At 50.6% G+C, this 18,840-nt stretch overlaps 2 protein-coding genes across 6 annotated transcripts in view; one reads left to right on the forward strand and one right to left on the reverse strand.

Annotated features, from left to right (window-relative positions):
- PIGO (phosphatidylinositol glycan anchor biosynthesis class O) overlaps positions 1–18,840 on the forward strand; it is a 389,616-nt gene that overhangs the window by 322,516 nt on the left and 48,260 nt on the right. The gene's annotated exons all lie outside the window — the stretch shown is intronic.
- Positions 1–18,840, reverse strand: part of CNTFR (ciliary neurotrophic factor receptor) — a 467,758-nt gene that overhangs the window by 82,260 nt on the left and 366,658 nt on the right. For all 4 annotated transcript variants that reach the window (XM_069880946.1, XM_069880944.1, XM_069880943.1 and 1 more), the window contains exon 2: positions 9,514–9,595. In XM_069880946.1, coding sequence (XP_069737047.1) covers positions 9,514–9,595 — 82 coding nt within the window. The remainder of the gene's footprint in view (positions 1–9,513; positions 9,596–18,840) is intronic.

Genomic DNA, 18,840 nt, shown 5'->3' on the forward strand with positions numbered 1-18,840 from the left:
TCACAGACATGTCACAGGTGACCTGAAGACAGCAGCAAGTGACTCACTCTGTGTCCAATACTACTGATGGATGTGCAGGACCTGAAAATGCCAGCCCTGCCTGCTCTTTTGGTTCCAGTGCCCGTCACACATAGCCCTGCTGACACACTCCAGGAATGATTTGTAGCACCCTCTGCTAAGGTCACGGACTCCTGCAGGCAGTGTCTGGAGCTGCCCCCAGAGCTGCTGCACTCTGCTCTTTCAGCCTGACCAGAGACTGACTTTGCAGTCCCAGGGCAGGGCAGCCTATAATCCAGGACTTCAGACACTGGAAACCCTTCAAAGGGGATAAATAATGAGTGGCACATTCAGTCCAATTTCAGCTGGGCATGTGTCACTGAACAGTATGGTGGGGACCAGGCTGCTTTGGAAATGTGCTGGCTCCCTCAGATGGCAGTGTGTAACTTCTAAAGCGAGACATCTCAGATCTTTTGGAGACTAATTGAAGCCAAACCCCTGAAGCACTAAGGTTTTTCACTCCACCTGTCACTGTTTATGAGGTTTTCCATTTCTAGAAGCCTCTGAGATGATAACAACAGTTATAAAAACCCAACAAGTAGAAACCATGGATGAGGATTGCTTCCTCCCTCACCAAAAGGAACTCAGTGCTAAGACAGGACAAAGCCTTTCTTCAGCAGCCAGAGCTCAAGCAAGAGCAAAGCCCACAGCTATTCACAGTGTGCTGGGATATGCCTCAGTTCCTTGGTTCTGAAAATCTGTGCAAATGAGATTTTGGCTTTCACCAAAATTTGGGGGCTCCCAGCTGCTCCAGCAGTGCCTTGGTTTATCACCAAGCACTGGCAGTGGAAGCGATGCTCCTGCTTCACACAGTAGGACGATGCCATCTCAAGAAGACACCCACCCTTATCCAAATCCTTCCTCCCAGCCCCTCCCCATGATATGGGCTTGTCCAGCAGTGGGTTTCAGGAAGGACCCAGCTGGCTTACACAGATGCCCCATGAGCTGGGTGCTCCCTGTCTCATGCTGTCCCCTATCAACATCGACACTGGCAGGTCTTGCCTCCTCCCTGTGTGTCATGGCAGCTTTGTCCTTGCCAGCAGTTCAGCAGTGCTGAACGCTCCTCTTGGTGTTTGTGTGGACTACAACCCCCATTCCTTCTCCTTCATTGTTTGTCGATATGTTTAATGAAGCCCAAGAGACACGATTTTCCTTGCCACTGTCAGATATTATGAATCTTGGAAGACTGTGATCCTCCTGACAGTTTCTTCTTCTCACCACACATGTAAACTACTTTCAGCAGTCCTGTGGGATCACAGACTTGTTCAAAGCCTGCCAGATCCACACCCTTACCTTTAGTTACGTTTAGTTTACTTTTTTGGGTTTTTAATCTTCTACAGCTTTTTGATCTACTTCAGTACACCAGAATAATGGAAGAGTTCATGTTTCTCTTAGCATCCCAGACTCCCTACCAGGTTTCCTTCCAAGTTCTTGATGGCACATGTGGACCTGGGGAAGGATCCTTGCTTGGTTCCAGAACCTCATCTCTGTTGGGTCCATTTCAAATAACATCTTCTATTCCCATAAAGGGGTAAATGCAGTGCAGGTGCCTCCAGATAGACATGTATAATAAAAGCAAGCAGCTTACTTGCAATATCTTTTGCATGTCTCCAAGCTTCAGTAACTTGCAAAGAGCAAGCTCTGGAGCCATGAAGCTGTGTACCCTCTCACCTAAGTGCCAGTCCTTCTATTTTGCTTCCTCTCTCTTCCTGTCTTCCATCTGTACTTTAACAGCATCACTTCTCATGCATCCAACAGCACTTTGCACAACAGGACATCAGTCCTGCACCGATCTGTGGCTATGTTCGAAGCACAGACTATACGTTAATGTTGCGAGCTCTCTGCTCCCTAATGGGCATGAGCTGAGCTATGGTCCTGCAGCACACCCCAGCATGGCAGAACACCCCAGCCCATGCACACATGACTTTCTGCAGTGCAAAATTAACATACATTGCATGGAAACAATTTCCCAGTATCCAGATAGAAGAAGTGAGCCTGGGACATGCTCCCTGTGGGGCTATCCTGCACTGCTGGCCGGACTCCTGGGGGATGCTCTGCTCTGGGACCTGCACGGTGGTGATGCAGCAGGCAAGGAAGCACAGGCACTAAAAATAGGCTGTCTGTGGTAGGGGCTAACCACATTTATTAGCAAGCCTGTGCTCCAGCTGACCACAAGGTCAGCCTCTGAGAACTTGGCCATAACTCATTATTTGTCTGGGCAGGAAATCTACTTGAGCTCAGAGGGATGTCCAGTAATAGAAAAAGATGTTCCAGGACCTGGGGCTATTTTTGCTGTTTCCTTTTACTTTACAGACGGGGAACCTTTCAGGAGATGCATCTTGTGCTAGACAAAAAAAAATAACACCCAAAACCCAAAAAACTCAGGTGCTGGGGGACAGTCGGAGTGTTCGGAAGGAAAAAGGAGGGAGCATGGGAGTTTGTGCCTGTTTGGGTCTGGAGTTCTTCTCAGACAGACCTACCTTCACCATGTAAGGCAGGGAAGGAGCAGGAAAAGATCAGAGCAGCAAGGGGGGACCAAAGACCTTGATGGGCTCTCAAATGCCATAAAAGCATGCAGCAGAGTTTAATGAATTGGAGCTAGGGTGTCATTGCAGGTCAGCTGAGTTGTTATCTATGTTGTTTCCCTGCAGCTGTGAGCTGGCAGGAAAAATGAGGAGACAACAGGGAAACCATCACAGTAAGGAATGCTCAGGGACAGAAGTTAACAGACCTTCCTTGCAAAAAGGCATCAGAGGGACATGAGTTTCATGCAACTTGAGCTACAGTGAGGTTGCACCTCTGGCTAGCATGGAGTACACTAGCAGAGTGGCCCCAAAAGATGTAGCGAGCCCAATGGAATAATGCTGGTCCTCAGAAGACAGCCTTAAGCTTGGGCTAGCTAAGCCCCAGAGAGAAGTTAGCAAGCCAAAGGAAGCAAAGAATGGATACCTGCCCTTGAACGGCAGCCTTCAGAATGATTGAGGAAGGTTCTGTTTCACAGAAAAGCTCAAATCCTAATTGCTGCACATAAGCAGCCAGCACTGGAGCCTTCATGTGAGGGGTAATGTGTCCTTGGTGAGTCAGGCTGACTCACCTACTGGGTACATGAGTTGCCTACAGAAGTGAGGTGCCCAGAGGTTAAGGCAGCGCTGCTCTGCCAGGGGTGCTGCCATCCAAGGGTGTCCACACCTTCACCAACACCTTCCCCAGTTATCCAGTGCTTGTGTCTTTCTCCTCTTGCAGCTCCAAGACACAATCATTTATCTTCTCTTGACATGCCCAGAGATCGAGATCTTCCAGATACAGCTGGCTCCTTCAGCAGGAGTGAAGTGAGCTCATTTAGCCTGAGGACAGGCTGAGTTAAGCCTCTGACTTTGACTGTGCTGAGCAAACTTTGGTAACATCCTTCGAAAGTCAAGACATGTCCTTTAATTGATCCAGTACCATGCCTTGAGTCTGGCTTTTCAAGCTCTCTGTGAAGCAAATTTGAAGAGCATTTTGGCTTCAAGACAGCTTGCAAGGAGCAAGGAATGTAGGGGCAGGTAGAAGCTCCGCCAAACCTTGGTTCCTAAGCTGAGAGAAGTCCTGGAAATGCTCTGAATTCAGCTCACACAGTGAATGGGCTGCAGTTTGGTGCAAGACTGTTGTTTCAGCCAGCTGGATAACAGGAGCATCCAGAATTAATAACAGGAGGGATTAAAAAATGTAATTGCTAATGGTGAATTAATTGTTAATGGGGAATCATCATTGCAGGAGGGTGTTCCCAGTGTGGTCCCACGGGGATTGGTTCTTGGCCCATTGCTAATCATTTGTCTTATCAATTATCTTGAAGGCAACATAAAACTGTTACTGGCAAAGTTTGCTGGTGACAAAAAGGCTGATGTATGTAACGGGAAGGATGAGTCCACTGCAGGCAGAGCTTTGGTGCCATTAATATACTAGCCTTCCCTCGGCAAGAGCATGTGCTTTACACAGCCAAACACGAGTCCATTCATCTACAGTGGAGGAATGTAGGCCAGACTTGCAGAAAGCAAGGCTGGATCCTGAGGAGGACAACACTGATAACGCCTTGGCAGGAGCTACCCAGAGATGAAGTGCCAGTGCTCTGTGATGAGTGCAAAAGCTGGCTTGAGATGCAAGGAAGTGTCAGGGGAGGTGGGAAGGTGCTATGTAACGAGGATACGGAGCTTTCTCCTGCATTGGCCACATCCTGAGCGGAGAATGAGCCTTTGCGGGAAGCACACACCATCTCCAGCCTCCTGGCTGGCTGCTCAGCACACACATGTGGTCCCTTTGACCTTGCCTTCCCCAGTGTAAACAGCGAATGCCAATTACAAAAATTCCCAAACACTCTGTTGCACATGCATCTCGCCCTCAAGAGTGGGTAGAAAACCAAACAACACATGACAGATGTTAGTCATGTCACTTAATGCATGACTGAAAAGCACTCCAGTAGCAAGAAGAGGGGAAAGGAGGGGAGAAGTGAGGGGAGAGAAGGAGGGGAGAAACAAGAGGAGGGGAGGGGAGGGGAGGGGAGGGGAGGGGAGGGGAGAGGAGGGGAGAGGAGGGGAGAGGAGGGGAGAGGAGGGGAGAGGAGGGGAGAGGGGAGGAGGGGAGAGGGGAGAGGGGAGGAGGGGAGAGGGGAGGAGGGGAGGGGAGGGGACATATTATGTGTGTATATCTGGAGAGACTGCTCCTTCAGTGCCAGTGCTTTCTTAGTTTTGATGCACATTGCTGCATCCATGGGCACCAGACCAAGCCTCAAGATCCAGACACCCCGCTACACCACTTGAATCCAGGCACCTTAACTGAACGGGATTTGCCTAACAACCAAAATCTACTCAGATGTCTATAAACAATCCACATGTTCCTACAAACTATCTCCTACACAGAAAACCCAGATAACAGCCCCAAAAGCAAAACAAATCATTTAACCATGCCAGGTAGATGCCTTGAGGAGTTGCATGGGCCCTGTTAGCCAATAAACGGCACATGGAGAGGGTTGGAGGAAGTTGAGAGGGTAGACTGAGACCTATCTACAGTTGATTTCTCTTTGAAAAACCGATTTGCATGGCTTTGCTATGCATTTTGAAGGCTGTTTACCTGCCCAGGCTTTGTCTTTGCTGAAATGCAGGCAGCATATTTAATGAGGTGCATGCAAACTGGAGATCCCTGGCGGCTTTGCAGCAGAACCGATTGCAAAAGATTAGCCAGGGCTTAAGAGAGCAAAAGAGAAGGGAAAGTAATGAGACAAAATCTCTCTCTCTTTTCCTCAGTTGAGGAATGATGGGGGCTAATTGCTTGTTGCTGGTGAAAAAGAGAGGAGATAGCAGATTTTGCACCCATCAATAAATTAACCCAGCATGTGGCATCTGAAATGCATTCATTTCCAGAGATGTTTATCTCTTTGTCTCCTCTCCTGGGTGAAAACATAATTATTGTTTAAACATGAGTTAATTCAGCAAGGTGAGAATCAATAAAGTAAAATTACTCCTCTTTTACAAGCCAAGAAATCTCGGTCTGGGAGAAATGTGGACATAACTCTAGCAGAGCTGATGGATGGGGAAGACACTTTAGTCATGACAGGAGCCTGGGGAAGCAGAGCTCCCACTTCCCGAGGCTGCTGTAGCCCTGGAGTCTACGGGGAACATGGGCAGTCACAGAAATGAATAGAAAGAGCTGAAATAATCCATGCATGTATGTTTCATGGCCTGACACACGGTTAGGCCTCTCCACCGTGTACATGCTTCCTATGTAAGCAGCTTTGGCAAAGCCTCAGGGCTCATGCTGCAGCCTCCTCCTTTCCTCTGAGGATGCCCCAGCCCTTCTAGGGAGAAGGTCTCCGCATGGCAGGGACCTCTGCCAGTGCTGCTCTCACACAATGGAGCTGCTGGCCAAGCAAAGGTCCAAAACTGGCACAGCAGGCAGCATCACTTCTGTGCTCTGCTGAACTTTCCACATCACCTTCCTCTATTCTGAAACAAATTGGCAGCAACCACTGCCTGGAAAAGGAAACACAAGAAGGAAAACTGAGCTACCCATGATAACGAGGAGGGCACTGGGCTCTTCTGTATCACCTTCAGCCAGTTCTGCTTCACCTGTCCCCTTCCATGTCTTCTTGCAGCTCTGCAGCTGGGGACAGCCCTGTGGCTGCCTGCGGCAATGCTTACCTCTGAAGGCAGACTGCACCTCATCTAGCTTTTAGTGCTTATCCATGCACCAGAGGAAGATGCCTGGACCGCTTGTTCAGCAAGACTTGGCAGGAGGGCCAAACACCACCCTACACCAACCTATCCTGCAGCTAATCCCTGCAAGCCTCATGTTCTCTTTTCTTGCTTCCAATTTTACCCAGTGCATTGCCTTTCCCCTTGCTAAATTCAAGAGCGCTAAGGTGGCTGCTGAAAATGATCTTATGCCCGCTGCTCCAGACAGGCTGGGGAAGGGTGTGAGTTCAATGCAGCAACAGTGAGCAGCCAGAGCCACCCGGAGTGAGGGGCTGGGCAGTGCTGTGTGATTGCTTTAGCAGCAATAGGATTAGCCCTGAGCACATCATGCAACTCCCATTTGGCAGCAGTGCTGGCAGCTCCAGCAGTCCAACCGGCCTGCCCGCAAATGCCAGCACCAAACACCTCCCAGTGGAGGTGGGCTGGGAGCAATCCCCATTCAATGGCTTGAGCTACTCTGGGGGTGAAGGCGCAGCCTGGGAAATAAGGGATATTTCTCCTGGGAAGTGGCATCCCCTGCCTGAAGCAAGGCACTTGGCCCCATCTCTCTCTCCCTGTCTGGGTTACACATGGACCATGTTGTGGGAGAACACCCCACTAATGCTGTTTATCACTGCCCCTCTGCCCTATACCTGCAGCAGGACATCCAAACCCTCCTGACTGAGCCAGCACGTTGGTGACCTTATCTGAGCATCCCCCAGGGCTGCCCTCAGTGATGGCTCCAGCCTCCCACTGCACAGAGCCCACCCCATGGGTAGCTGGAAGCAGTGGTGCCCAGTGAGGTGGTGCAGGTGCAACTTCAGCAATCTGCCATGGATGCAAAGCTAAGCAGCTCTACAGCCAGAGGGATGGAGGGTACCCAAATCCACTGACCTCTGAGACCCTCCACTCCCCTTCCCTACCCTGGGGACCATTCTGGGCTCCTACATCCCAGACAAAAGTACTCTTTGGTCTTTCAACTCTGAGGAGAAGGGCCAAAGATGAGCAGCAGAGGGGTTAACACATGAGGAGCCACACCTCCTCCACGTCCAAAGCTGCTTTTACTGATTCATGTGGCACTTTGCAGGATGCTCCAGTAATCACCAGGGTGCATATAAGAGCCAGGATTGGGTGGCCAGCCTTACTGTGCTCCTCACTTAACAGTTTGTCACATCCTCCTCACTCAAGTATTCAGTGCTAATGCATCTCTTAAAGTGCTTCATGAGCTATTAAAGTCGAGCTTGCCTCAAGTGCATGATAAATGGATGGTATGCCAATGCCTTCTCCCCATTCCACTCAGTCCCTGCCACCAGTGGGATTAATTCATCCTCCCATGCAACTCCTGCTGTGTTTTCTTGGCCTGTGTGCTTGGCTGGCAGGAGATGAACCCCAGGACTGGTTGGCGAGGGGAGGCTGCAGTGGGGTAAAGGGCGAGTTCTGAGTGGGGAGATGGAGCACACCCCTTAGGTGTCCAGCATGGAGTAGACTCTCCCCGACTTCACTTGCATGTGTACAGCCTCTCCGAGCCAAGCATAGTGGGGTGGGCAGGAGAACTGCTGCTCCAAAACCTGTGTGCAAAGCATCACCTTGGTAATTCAGAAAGGCATCCAGGGAAGACACCCAGTGCCTCTGGGGAACAGATTGAGAACAGTCTTGGAATTCCCCTACGAGCTTTCCTCCAGCTCTTATACCCAATTTCCACCTCACTCCTCTCCTTTTTTTGTCCCCCAGACTCTCTTGCTCCTGCAGATGAGGAGAGCCCTGCCTCATTCAGTGCAGCCCTCCAAGCGCTTCTTGAAGAACTCAAGTCTTAGCAGCTCCAGTTTTGAGCTGGTGTCCCAGACATCTCCCTCCTTGCAGCTAGACAACGGAAGAGAAGGGAGGAGGAAGTTATCCTGCCAAATCTCTACATCCTGATGGATCATGGAGCAGAAGGTAAGACGTTGTTGCACCTAGGAAGGGGCTTTGCCTGGGGCTGTGCTTTCTGCACCAGCACACTACTGCCAGCAGCAAAATATGTGGCCCTGACCAGCGCTGACTGGGAGCAGTGTTTGTTTCTCTGTCTAGACAGCATATTGCAAGTGTGCATAACAGCTGGCATTTCTGTATTTTGTGCTTCTCCCTATGGGCCGCCATCTCCACAGCATGGAGGGAAGCAGCATGGTGCATTCGAGGGATTCTCTCCCAGCCTTTACATTGAGTCCTTCAAGGCTTCCCAAAAATTGTTCCTGAAACCACAGCAGGACCAAGCAGCATTGCTTCTCTGCAGAAAGCATTACACCAGCTCAAAATGCTTTGAGCAAGTGCCCTGTGAAGGTGCTGGGAACACTCTTGCAACACCACCCAGCAAGATCCCTCCATGTCCTGATAGTGGCTGTCCCCCCAGGATGGGGACATGGTGCCAAACCCCAGCTGCTTCATGTCCAAGCTGGCAGCTTCTGGCAATGCAGATCTATCCAACAAGATTTTGGGCAGCTTGGCAGGGTGCTCTGGCTGAGTTCCTCAATCCCACAGAGTTCACGGATGCACAGATGTCCTTACTGTACTTAATTAGCAATATTCTCTTCTATAATCCACCAAGAGCAACAACAATCAGGTTGACCACCAGTGATCCAGTGAGTTTCGGAGGTCCCCCATTTTAGGCCATTTTTCCAGGGCTGCCCACAGTGGGACACAACTCATCATCTCATAACCTTCTTGCTCCTACCCGGAGCCAGAATCACTATTGCCTCTAAAAAATATCACTAAGGTAAGGCCCAAATCCTCTGCTAACCTGGAGAGGCTGAAGCTAGTGGTGGGCACAGATGAGTGGTGGCAAGAGGGATAAAGTCACTCCGAGGAGTAGGATGAGGCACTCGTCATGGTTATAGGGCAGGGTGTCGGGGCTTTGGGCTGTCAGGCTGCCGCTTCTTCCCACCCGTTTATCCCTTCATGGGTGGGTTGCACAGGGCAGCATGCAAAAAATGCGGGGAGAAGGGCTGGGAAGCAGTGCCTTGGGCTATAAGGGAAACCTGAGACATGTTAGGGTGTGAGTAATGGACCGATGGGTGAGGGAGTGCAGGATGCCCAAACTCCACAGCAGCAGTCAGGAGAGGACACACGCATCACAGAGAGGAGAAAAGTGCCAGCATCCAGAAATGTAGCATCAGGCAAGCCCAGAGAGCACACTCAGCTTGCCCCAGGAGAGAGGCTGGAGGAGTGGCACCAACATTGTTCTGGACCTCCAAGGTGGAAGAGGTGGGAAGAAACTTACCCTGCTGGCTGTGTCTCTGGGCGTACACCACCACCACCACGGCAAGCACTACGCAGCAGGCTGACGGGATAGGATTAGCCATCTGTGGAAGCAAACACAGGCAGGAGCAGTCAGGATTTGCTCCTAGGAGACCTTGCATGCAGTGGGCTGACAGCCAGACCCTCCTGGGCAGCCAGAAGGCATGATGGAACTGCAAGGAGATGGCCATGAAGCGAGACTTCATCTCAGCTACAGAGGACTGCAAAATGAGGCATTTTGCTGGTGCACACTTCATTGTTCAATGGCCTGTGGCACTTTCCATGGGAGCTGCCAGCATAACCAGGTGCCCAGAGGCAGCGATACGCCTTGCACAAATGCTGCATTTTCCTCATCTCATTTTCAACCTTTCCCTTAACAAAGTCAAATGCTGGTGCTGGGGTCTCCTTGGCAGCTGCAGCATCACCCTAGGAGCTGAAATTGCCTGCAACTAGGCTGCAGAGGTTTTTCATGGAATCATAGAATCATTGAGGTCGGAAAAAACATCTAAAATCATCATAACCAACCATCAGCCCAAAAGCACCATACCTACAATCCCCAAATGCCACATCTATACATTTTTGAACACTTCCAGGGATGATCACAGAGTCACAGAATCACTAGGTTGGAAACGACCCACAGGATCATTGAGTCCAACCATTCCTATCAATCACTAAACCATGCCCCTCAGCACCAAACCCACCCATCCCTTAAACACCTCCAGGGAAGGTGATTCAACTACCTCCCTGGGCAGCCTGTTCCAGTCCCCAGAGACCCTTGCCATAAAAAAATTTTTCCTGATGTCAAGCCTGAACCTCCCCTGGCTGAGCTTGAGGCCATTCCGACTTGTCCTGTCCCCTGTCACCTAGGAGAAGAGGCCAGCTCCCTCCTCTCTACAACCTGCTTTCATGTAGTTGTAGAGAGCAATAAGGTCTCCCCTCAATGACTACATCATTCCCCCAGGCAACCCGTTCCAGTGCTTCACCACTCTTTTGCTGAAGAAATTTTGTCTAACATCCAGTCTAAACCCCCCCACCCCCCATCACAACCTGAGGCTGTTTACTCTTATTCTATCACTTGTTGGAAGAAGAGACCAACACACACCTACCTACAGCCTCCTTCCAGGAAGATGTGGAGAGCGATAAGGTCTCCCCTTTTTGAAGGGACAGGAGCACAGCAAGGTGCTTCACAGCAGCAGCCTGTGCTTAAAATATGCAAGATGCATATCCCAGCATGGTCAGCTGCTGCTGTTGCTCTGGTGTGGCCCTTTCCAGTGCTAGCATCGAGCACAATGTTGCCCAGCAGCCCAACACAACAACAGTAACAGCAGTTTGGGGCATGCCAGGGACAGTGTAAGCCTCATCAGTGTCTTTGCAGTGGCCAAGAGTTGCTGCACATTGCATCAGCAACTGACAGGACACCTTTGGCCCCCATCTCTATGGACTGGGCGAGGGTTATAGACTGTTCTGTCCTGGTGAGCCATTCCACATCCCAGGAGGGTGCAAGAAGGAGCAGAGGGCAGGGGACAGTTAAGAAGACAAGCAGGTGGAGACATGCTGGGCTTTAAGGACCAGCAGGGAACATCCTCCTCGTAGGAATGAGCCTCCCTAGGAGTGAACGAAAGGCAGCAACAACCACAAGGCTGCCCTATGCAGCTCTGCCCATCTCAGGGACATGAGCTCTCTTCTTTTTGCAGCTGGGGTGGGTGGAGGAGACCAGGGCCAGGAGGGAGCTGCTGGGGATGGCCATGGAGGATGCTGGCCCACCTGCCAGGATGTAAATAGCACCATGCATGAAAAGCAAATTACACCTTCAAAACTGTATAAGCCTCACTAATCTCCAGCGCCGTATCAGTAATGCGTGGAGGATTGCCTTTTAATCTAGAACATGAGTACAGGCTCGTTAGCCAGATGGCATCCATTTAAACCTAAATAAAGGGGGAGCTGTACTGGCCAGAAAAAAACACAGCAAACCATATTCTATTACCTAACACGGCCATCGCGGGAGTGCAGATGGCCTCGGGTTTGCAGCAGGTCACAAGTCTTTACAAGACTCAGGGGGAAAGCAAGGATGGCTGGGAGGGATGTTATGAACAGATTTCGGGGTGCAACTTGCAAAATGCCTGCCAGGGCAAGGTATGCTGGGTGGATGGGGGCCTTGAAAATGGGGAGCTGGGAGACAGGCAGAGAAGAGACCCATGGCCTCACTGCTGAAATTGCAGCACTGGGTTTGGGTAGCAAGGGCTTGCAGCAAAAGCCAACCCCGTGCAGCTGTGGCAGCAGAGAATTGACACACCAATCCCAGATCCTACTCCCTGCCCAGCCCTCCTGGGTCACTTTGTGCAAATCATTCTCCCCATCTCCCTTGTGCCTCAGTTTCCCCACCTGTAAAACAGAGATAATGAAGGTGACCTTCCTTTGAAAGCTCTGGGCAAGCAGTGTAAAGTGCTAATTAAAATATTGTTATTATTCACTCTGCTTCTCCCCATCTCCTATCTTTCTTCCTCCCTGCCTCCTTTCCCCTCCCCTTTACCTCCTACATGTGTCCCCACTGTGCTTGCAGCACGGATCCCCTACTGCCACCCTGCCTTTGCACAAGGTGCCATCACAAGCAGCAGCCAGTGGAGTGAGTGATGCCTGGAACCTGAGTAGGTGGCAATGCCACATCCCGGGGCAGTGCTGGCATGTGGGGCCCAGACAGCATGGGAGATGTCTGGAAACCAGACTCTCCTCCCTACTGATCCAAATTCATTTCCCACTGAATATTCCCTGTCTATAGCCTTGGAAGTTGGTGGTTCACACCAGGAATTGAAGCAGGTAAGGACAGAGCCTCCCCTGCACTGCAGACCAGGTACTTGCGTTGTAGTACAGCCATTCCCTTCCTCGGCACAGTGGCAATGACGGAATGCAGGACAGGACTCCTCCAGCTCCCACGGCAATCACCTTGCTCTTTGGAAAGTGTGAGATGTGCCCACTATAGATGTTGGTCTAGCTCATATCAGTGCAAATATCACTGCCAAACATCTCACTTTATATCTTGGTCCTGCCAGGGAGCAAAGCCACTCACCCATGCTCCTCCTGGTCTTATCAGTCATTAAAATAATTGCTGCTGCTCCTGCCCACATGGCAGACATCCTAACCTGAAGCCAAATGTGTGACAAGACAGGCCCACAGTTATGTGGCAAGGGATGATCCCTTCTCCAAATCACCCACAGTCTCGAGGGCAATGCTGTTTGGCTCCAAATAGGTGGAAAAAGAGAGAGAGAGAGAAGGGACCCAGACAATGTTCCTGGGAACTCTGTGGCATGACCAGAACACAGGCAGAGGCTCCCACTGCTGGCATAGAGACCTCAACGCTCTGCTTTGCTACTTTTGTTCTGCAAAAGCACATTTCTCCTCAGAGATGGTCCCTGCTGCCAGCCAGGGATCCATGGCTATTGTACTGTGAAAAATCTAGCCAGAAAACCAACTTTTTCTCACTTGAATCACAATTTCCTACGCAGTATTTATTTGCTTTGTTTGCCTGTTTTGCCCAAAGCTATGTTGATTTTCTTTTTGCAAGCACATAACAAAACCTGTGCAATTTCTGCAGATGCTCCTAATGCAAATTTCCATTTGCTGTATTTGCTCATTTAATTGTTTCTCTAGCAAAAGCCAACACCCAAGCATGCAGGCACAGGGGCCAGCGAGCAGCAGCTCACCAAGCCTGCATCTCCCCTGGCTGTATCCCTGCTCCAGCAGGGACCAGTTGGAAGGTGATGGTGGGGAACTGCATTTATTACACAGCAAACCTTAGCAGTGGGAAACTCCATCTTCAGCGGAAAAGAGAATATTTGGAGAATATTTGCTTTGGCACCTGTAGTGAATCACTTCTTGATGGTGGAAAGAGGAGGTTGGGCATGAGTGAAGGGAGACAAGGGGACACATGGGATGTGGTGGCCCAGTAGCTCTGAAGCTGAAGCCACCTCTGGCAGCCCTCCTTGTTGTCATAGCTTCTTGTTTGGGGAGAAAGTAACTAGTTAATCCTTCCCTGTCTTGTCCTTTGGACCAAGGGCAATAAGGACATCAGTCATGGTCACTCTTAGCATTTCAGTCAATATAGACGTGAACATGGTCCTCTCTGGCAGGTCTTGGTCTAAACCAAATGCATTTACAGTCCTGCTCTCCCTGAGCTACATCAGGCTACATCTAAGCAGGATGTGGCCAGATCTATATGAAGACAAGCCCACAGGCTGCCTCTGCAAGCAGTGTTGAAGGAATCTGACGTTAACTACAGTGGTGAAATGGGATGCTGACAGTCCCAAGTTGGGGAGCAAAAGCAAAAAGAACCATGTATCCAAGCAAAAAGTAAGATGCCACCATCTGGTGAACAATCCCAGCATCCTCTTATGAATAGGCAGGTTGATGGATCTTTCCCGGCTCCCCCTTAGAAGGATCCCCAAAGCTATGGGGGATGCTTGCAGGTAGTGGAGTGACAGCCAGCTGGAAATGGCAGCTCCAGGGCGAGCATCTCAGCCTCCCCCCATGACTCTCACCTGCCACAGCCCCCTTCAAGCCATAATAAGTAAGTGAGATTCCATTCTGGAAGAGACAGCAGGCACTACAGTATGCCTGTCCTGCACGCTCTCTTACTGCGGGTATTACAGAACACCTGCACTGCAGATACTGACTGCGGATCTTACGTACACCAGAACTACATATGCTGACCATGGATGGTACCACACGCCTGTAGCGCAGATGTTGAAGACAGACACTGCATCGCACCTATCCTGCAGGAGAGATCATGATCTGCCTGTCCTTGAAGCGTGATGCTATGCCTGTTGTGCAGACAATCATGAATCATAGAATCATAGCATCAACATGTTGGAAAAGACCCACAGGATCATTGAGTCCAACCATTCCCATCAAACAGTAAACCATGCCCCTCAGCACCAAACCCACCCATCCCTTAAACACCTCCAGGGAAGGTGATTCAACCACCTCCCTGGGCAGCCTGTTCCAGTCCCCAGAGACCCTTTCCATAAAAAATTTTTTCCTGATGTCAAGCCTGAACCTCCCCTGGCTGAGCTTGAGGCCATTCTGACTTGTCCTGTCCCCTGTCACCTAGGAGAAGAGGCCAGCTCCCTCCTCTCTACAACTTCCTTTCAGGTAGTTGTAGAGAGCAATAAGGTCTCCTCTCAGCCTCCTCTTCTCCAGGCTAAACAACCCCAGCTCCCTCAGCTGTTTCTCATAAGGCCTTTTCTCCAGCCCCTTCACCAGCTTCATCACTCTTCTCTGGACTCGCTCCAGAGCCTCAACATCCTTCTTGTGGTGAGGGGCCCAGAACTGAACACAGGATTCAAGGAGCGGTCTCACCAGTGCCGAGTACAGAGGGAGAATAACCTCCCTGGACCTCCTGGTCACGCCTTTTCTGATACAAGCCAAGATGCCATTGGCCTTCTTGGCCACCTGGGCCACTGCTGGCTCACGTTCAGTCGCTGTCAACCCCAGGTCCCTCTCCTCCAGGCAGCTTTCTAGACAGACTTCTCCTAGTCTGTAGCTGCACAGGGTTGTTGTGCCCCAAGTGCAGGACCCGGCATTTGGCCTTGTTAAACCTCATCCCATTGGACTCAGCCCAGGGGTCCAGCCTGTTCAGATCCCTTTGGAGCCTCCCTACCCTCCAGCAGATCGACACTTCCACCCAGCTTAGTGTCATCTGCCAACTTGCTGACTGTAGCCATCACTGTGCACCTGCACTGGAGACACTTGCAGATAACTTCTGGGACCCAGCCCCATAGAAACACCCTTGCCAAAGCCACCCTCAATTGATCAGCCCAGCCCAGCCCTTTGCTAGCAAAGATCCTGCCACAGTTTTCCAGGGTGCCTCCAGTGAGATGCCATCACTCCTGGAGGGCAGCATGTGATGCTGGCTGAGCAGTGAAGCACCACAGTGGACAGGACACCCTCCAGCCCCAGTTCTCACAGGAACTGCACCACTCATGAGCAGTTCTGTGGGCAGTGGGACAGCCCTGGGAGAAGTGCTTGGGTGCCTAAAGTCACCAAGTGCCACCTCCTCCCTTTAGACAGCAAGGCAAGGAATAGGAAACGATATTTGTTGCTTAATGCTGTACACTTGCTAACAGTCCAAAACCCCCTGGTCTTGCAATGCACTGTTCATGCTGAACTCCACTTTGCTGCTTAAGTGGAGAGAAAAGAGGGGCTTTCACATCTCTTAAATATGGGCTATTACAAAGCCCTGCCTGCAGAGCTAGAGCCCCTACTGCTTGAAAAGCCTTCTTAAATCTAATTTAAACCCCCACTGTCAACAGGGCGATTAGCACTGCTCCCACGGACCACAAGCGCAACAGGGATGACCAGGGCCAGTTGAAATGAATTCTCTCATGGCTCTCATGGTATATGACTTTCTTCCCTGCATCTCCTCCCTTTCCAGTAATGAAGCAGAGATGCTGAGCAAGAGGATGTCCTGGAGGAAGAAGCCCCCTGTGGAAAAGCCCCTCCATCACCATGCCTGCCTAGGGAGGACCAACAGACCTTTGAACAGCTACACAAACACTCTTGCTCTCCTGGTCTAGAGGAAGTGGACAAAAGGTAGACGGAAGGCCCCCCAAAATTTTCCCAGCTGCTCTGGTTGAAGATGTGCCCCTCAAGGTAGCTGTAGGCTTGCAGGACTCCTGGTTCCATCATGTGTTTTGAAGCCTGGAGATGCCCTCTTATGCTCCTGCATGTCACTGGTAGGATGCCTCAATGAGAAAGACAGTGATCAAAGATGCTTCCTGTGCCCACAGGGCTGAAGAAAGAGGCTGTCTCGGAAGAAGCATCTGCCCCACTGAAAACAGAGTCACATTTCGGTGGGTACTGCAGAGCCTGCGGTCTCCACGAGGTGCTAAGATGGTCTGGGGAGGAGCAAGCAACACATGAAACGTCTCAGGCTGTATGGGATCCTGCCTGGACAGTGACCTGGCTCCTAGGACAGTTAAGTTATTGCTTGTGGGAATCACAATGATGTGCTCCTTCTGGGACAGGGAGCTGTGAAAAGGCCAGCAAGGCCCTGAGACTTCTGTAAGGACGAGTCTTGGTCCTCACCCTGCATCTGCAGGGGCTGGGGCATATCGGCTCCTAGATCAGGGAGGGTTTCCTTTATCTCAAATCTTGCAGAAAGCATTGCACAGACACACCACTGAGAACCTCTCCAGTGACCCTGCCTACCAGCAGCCCTTGGTGCCATAGCCATCACAGGACAATGCTACCTTGCAGGCATCTGCCTGCTGCTGCCTGTCCTCTCTTCCCACTTGGAGCTTTGAAGGAAGATGTTTCCCAGCCTGTACCCATCCTCACAACTACCACCACATTAACCAGCCTTTCTGCAAGTGGAGGGCAGCAGTCCAAGCCCAGCCATCTGCTCCAGTGGTGATAAAAGCCAAGGCAAAGCACAGCATACTAACAAGCATCATACGTCTTTGGAACTGGTGCCATAAGAAAGCACAGCAGGGCAGACAGGGACCTGAATCCTGACAGTAGAGTCTGTGGAGAAACATAGCCCCAAGCCTATACCTCAAGGACACTCATGCCACCCAGGCATGAATTTAGATACACCACTGCAACCGAGCCCCACTCCTCCACACCCAGACAGCCTCTGAGATGGAGGAAAACTTGGACCAGCTGCAGGAAATGCCATTTTCACCCCCTTTTTACTCAACTTTCCTCCGTGCTGAGCATTTTCCAGCTCCCTGCAGAAAGACATCGTGGGAATCAACCAGATCTTTACTTCTATTAGAGAAGTGAAAAAGATGTTGATTTTTTTTCTGGAGCCTTCATTCAAGTCAGCTCTGGGTTGTTTTTTTTTCACTGGGCATTTTCCCCAGTGACATGGAACAGATGGTGCCACATCAGGGACACACAGAGAAAATCAGAAAAGGGAGAGAGATGGGAGACTGGACAGATCAGTGGTCCAGGGTTTCCCAGTGCTCCTCCCTGGAAGCCAGAGAAATTACCCAAGACACATGCATTTGGGGACAGAGCCTGCTCACTCTGCCTCTCCAGACTGTTATTACTGCAGGAATGGGCTCTTGATGTTGCACTGAATTTTGGCACTTCCATTCCCAGGCTCTGCTCATGAAAACAGAAAATGGGAACAAATCCCAAAACAAAATACAAAAGAAAACCTGAACCCCCATACACAAAGCAAGCAGCCTCAAACACTTTAGGAACATCCTGCTGCCTGATGACAGGTTCAGTTTGTGATTTTTAAGCAAACGCTTGCATTTATTTATTGTTTTTGTCTGCGGGGCTGCACTGCCCTTTAAACTTCCCAGGATTTTATTCACAACCCTGTTTTTATGCCTTGAGGAAAGTCTGTGGCCAGGCTGTTTTATGAACTCTCCAAGCCCTCTCAAGACGCAAACCTACAGGCCAGAGAAAAGCATTCTACTGCTGAAATCTGGACCATGCCACAGTCACACATCATCCTGAGCAAAGTGAAGAGGAAAGGGAGGACAGACAGAACTTGTAGTCCACGCCTCCTCCATCAGCTAGATGCCCATGGCACAATGGACGTGGTGGAGGGAAGCATGGTGTTTCCAAGTGCCAGAAGCCTGATTGCTGCTAGTGGGGATTTTGAGGGTGGTCTGGAGTTTTAACATTCCCCTCAATGGCACCTGGGGACAAAGGGACAAAAACGTTTGGCTTGAAATATGAACACCGTGCCTCTTAGTAGCCCAAATTTGCTCCTCCAGTGGCTTGTATTTTGCATCAGCACAGGCACTGCATCTAGGCTCACTGGTACAGGGCTTGCCTCCATATTCTCACGCTGAAGAAGTCAAGGATGCTGCACTGCTGCAGAAGCATAAGGCCAAACGGGGTGCAACTGCTGGCTGCTGCTCCAATCCAACCATTGCTACCCTGCAGCACGCAGGACCTCTTCTCTCGATCTTAGGCAGGACCATGATGGATTGACTCCAGAAAACCTCCTGGCAGTAACATTCCCAAGCCACGGAGAGTTACAGCTTAGTCCCAGACAAGGACTACAACATTGCTGTTCAGAAGCAGGACAGGTTTGCTTTCTGCCAGCATGCCAAGATGGAGCTGGAGGAGGATGGAAGCCTGAAGCCCATGTTGCAGGGTCTCAGGGACATGGGTAGGTTGGAGCGAGGAGTTCTGGAAGAGGCCTTGGCAGCCCATCTTGTCCAGGAAGGGAATATGACAGTGGCTTAGTAGCTGTGAGTGTAGGGGAGGGAGCATTCAATTGTACAGAGCTTGCTGGGCATTTTAATTTTGGCTTGTTTGTTTGGGCTTTTTTTTTGTTAAGCACTTGGCA

This window comes from Phaenicophaeus curvirostris, chromosome Z (genome assembly GCF_032191515.1).
Source record: "Phaenicophaeus curvirostris isolate KB17595 chromosome Z, BPBGC_Pcur_1.0, whole genome shotgun sequence".
NCBI lineage: Eukaryota > Metazoa > Chordata > Aves > Cuculiformes > Cuculidae > Phaenicophaeus > Phaenicophaeus curvirostris.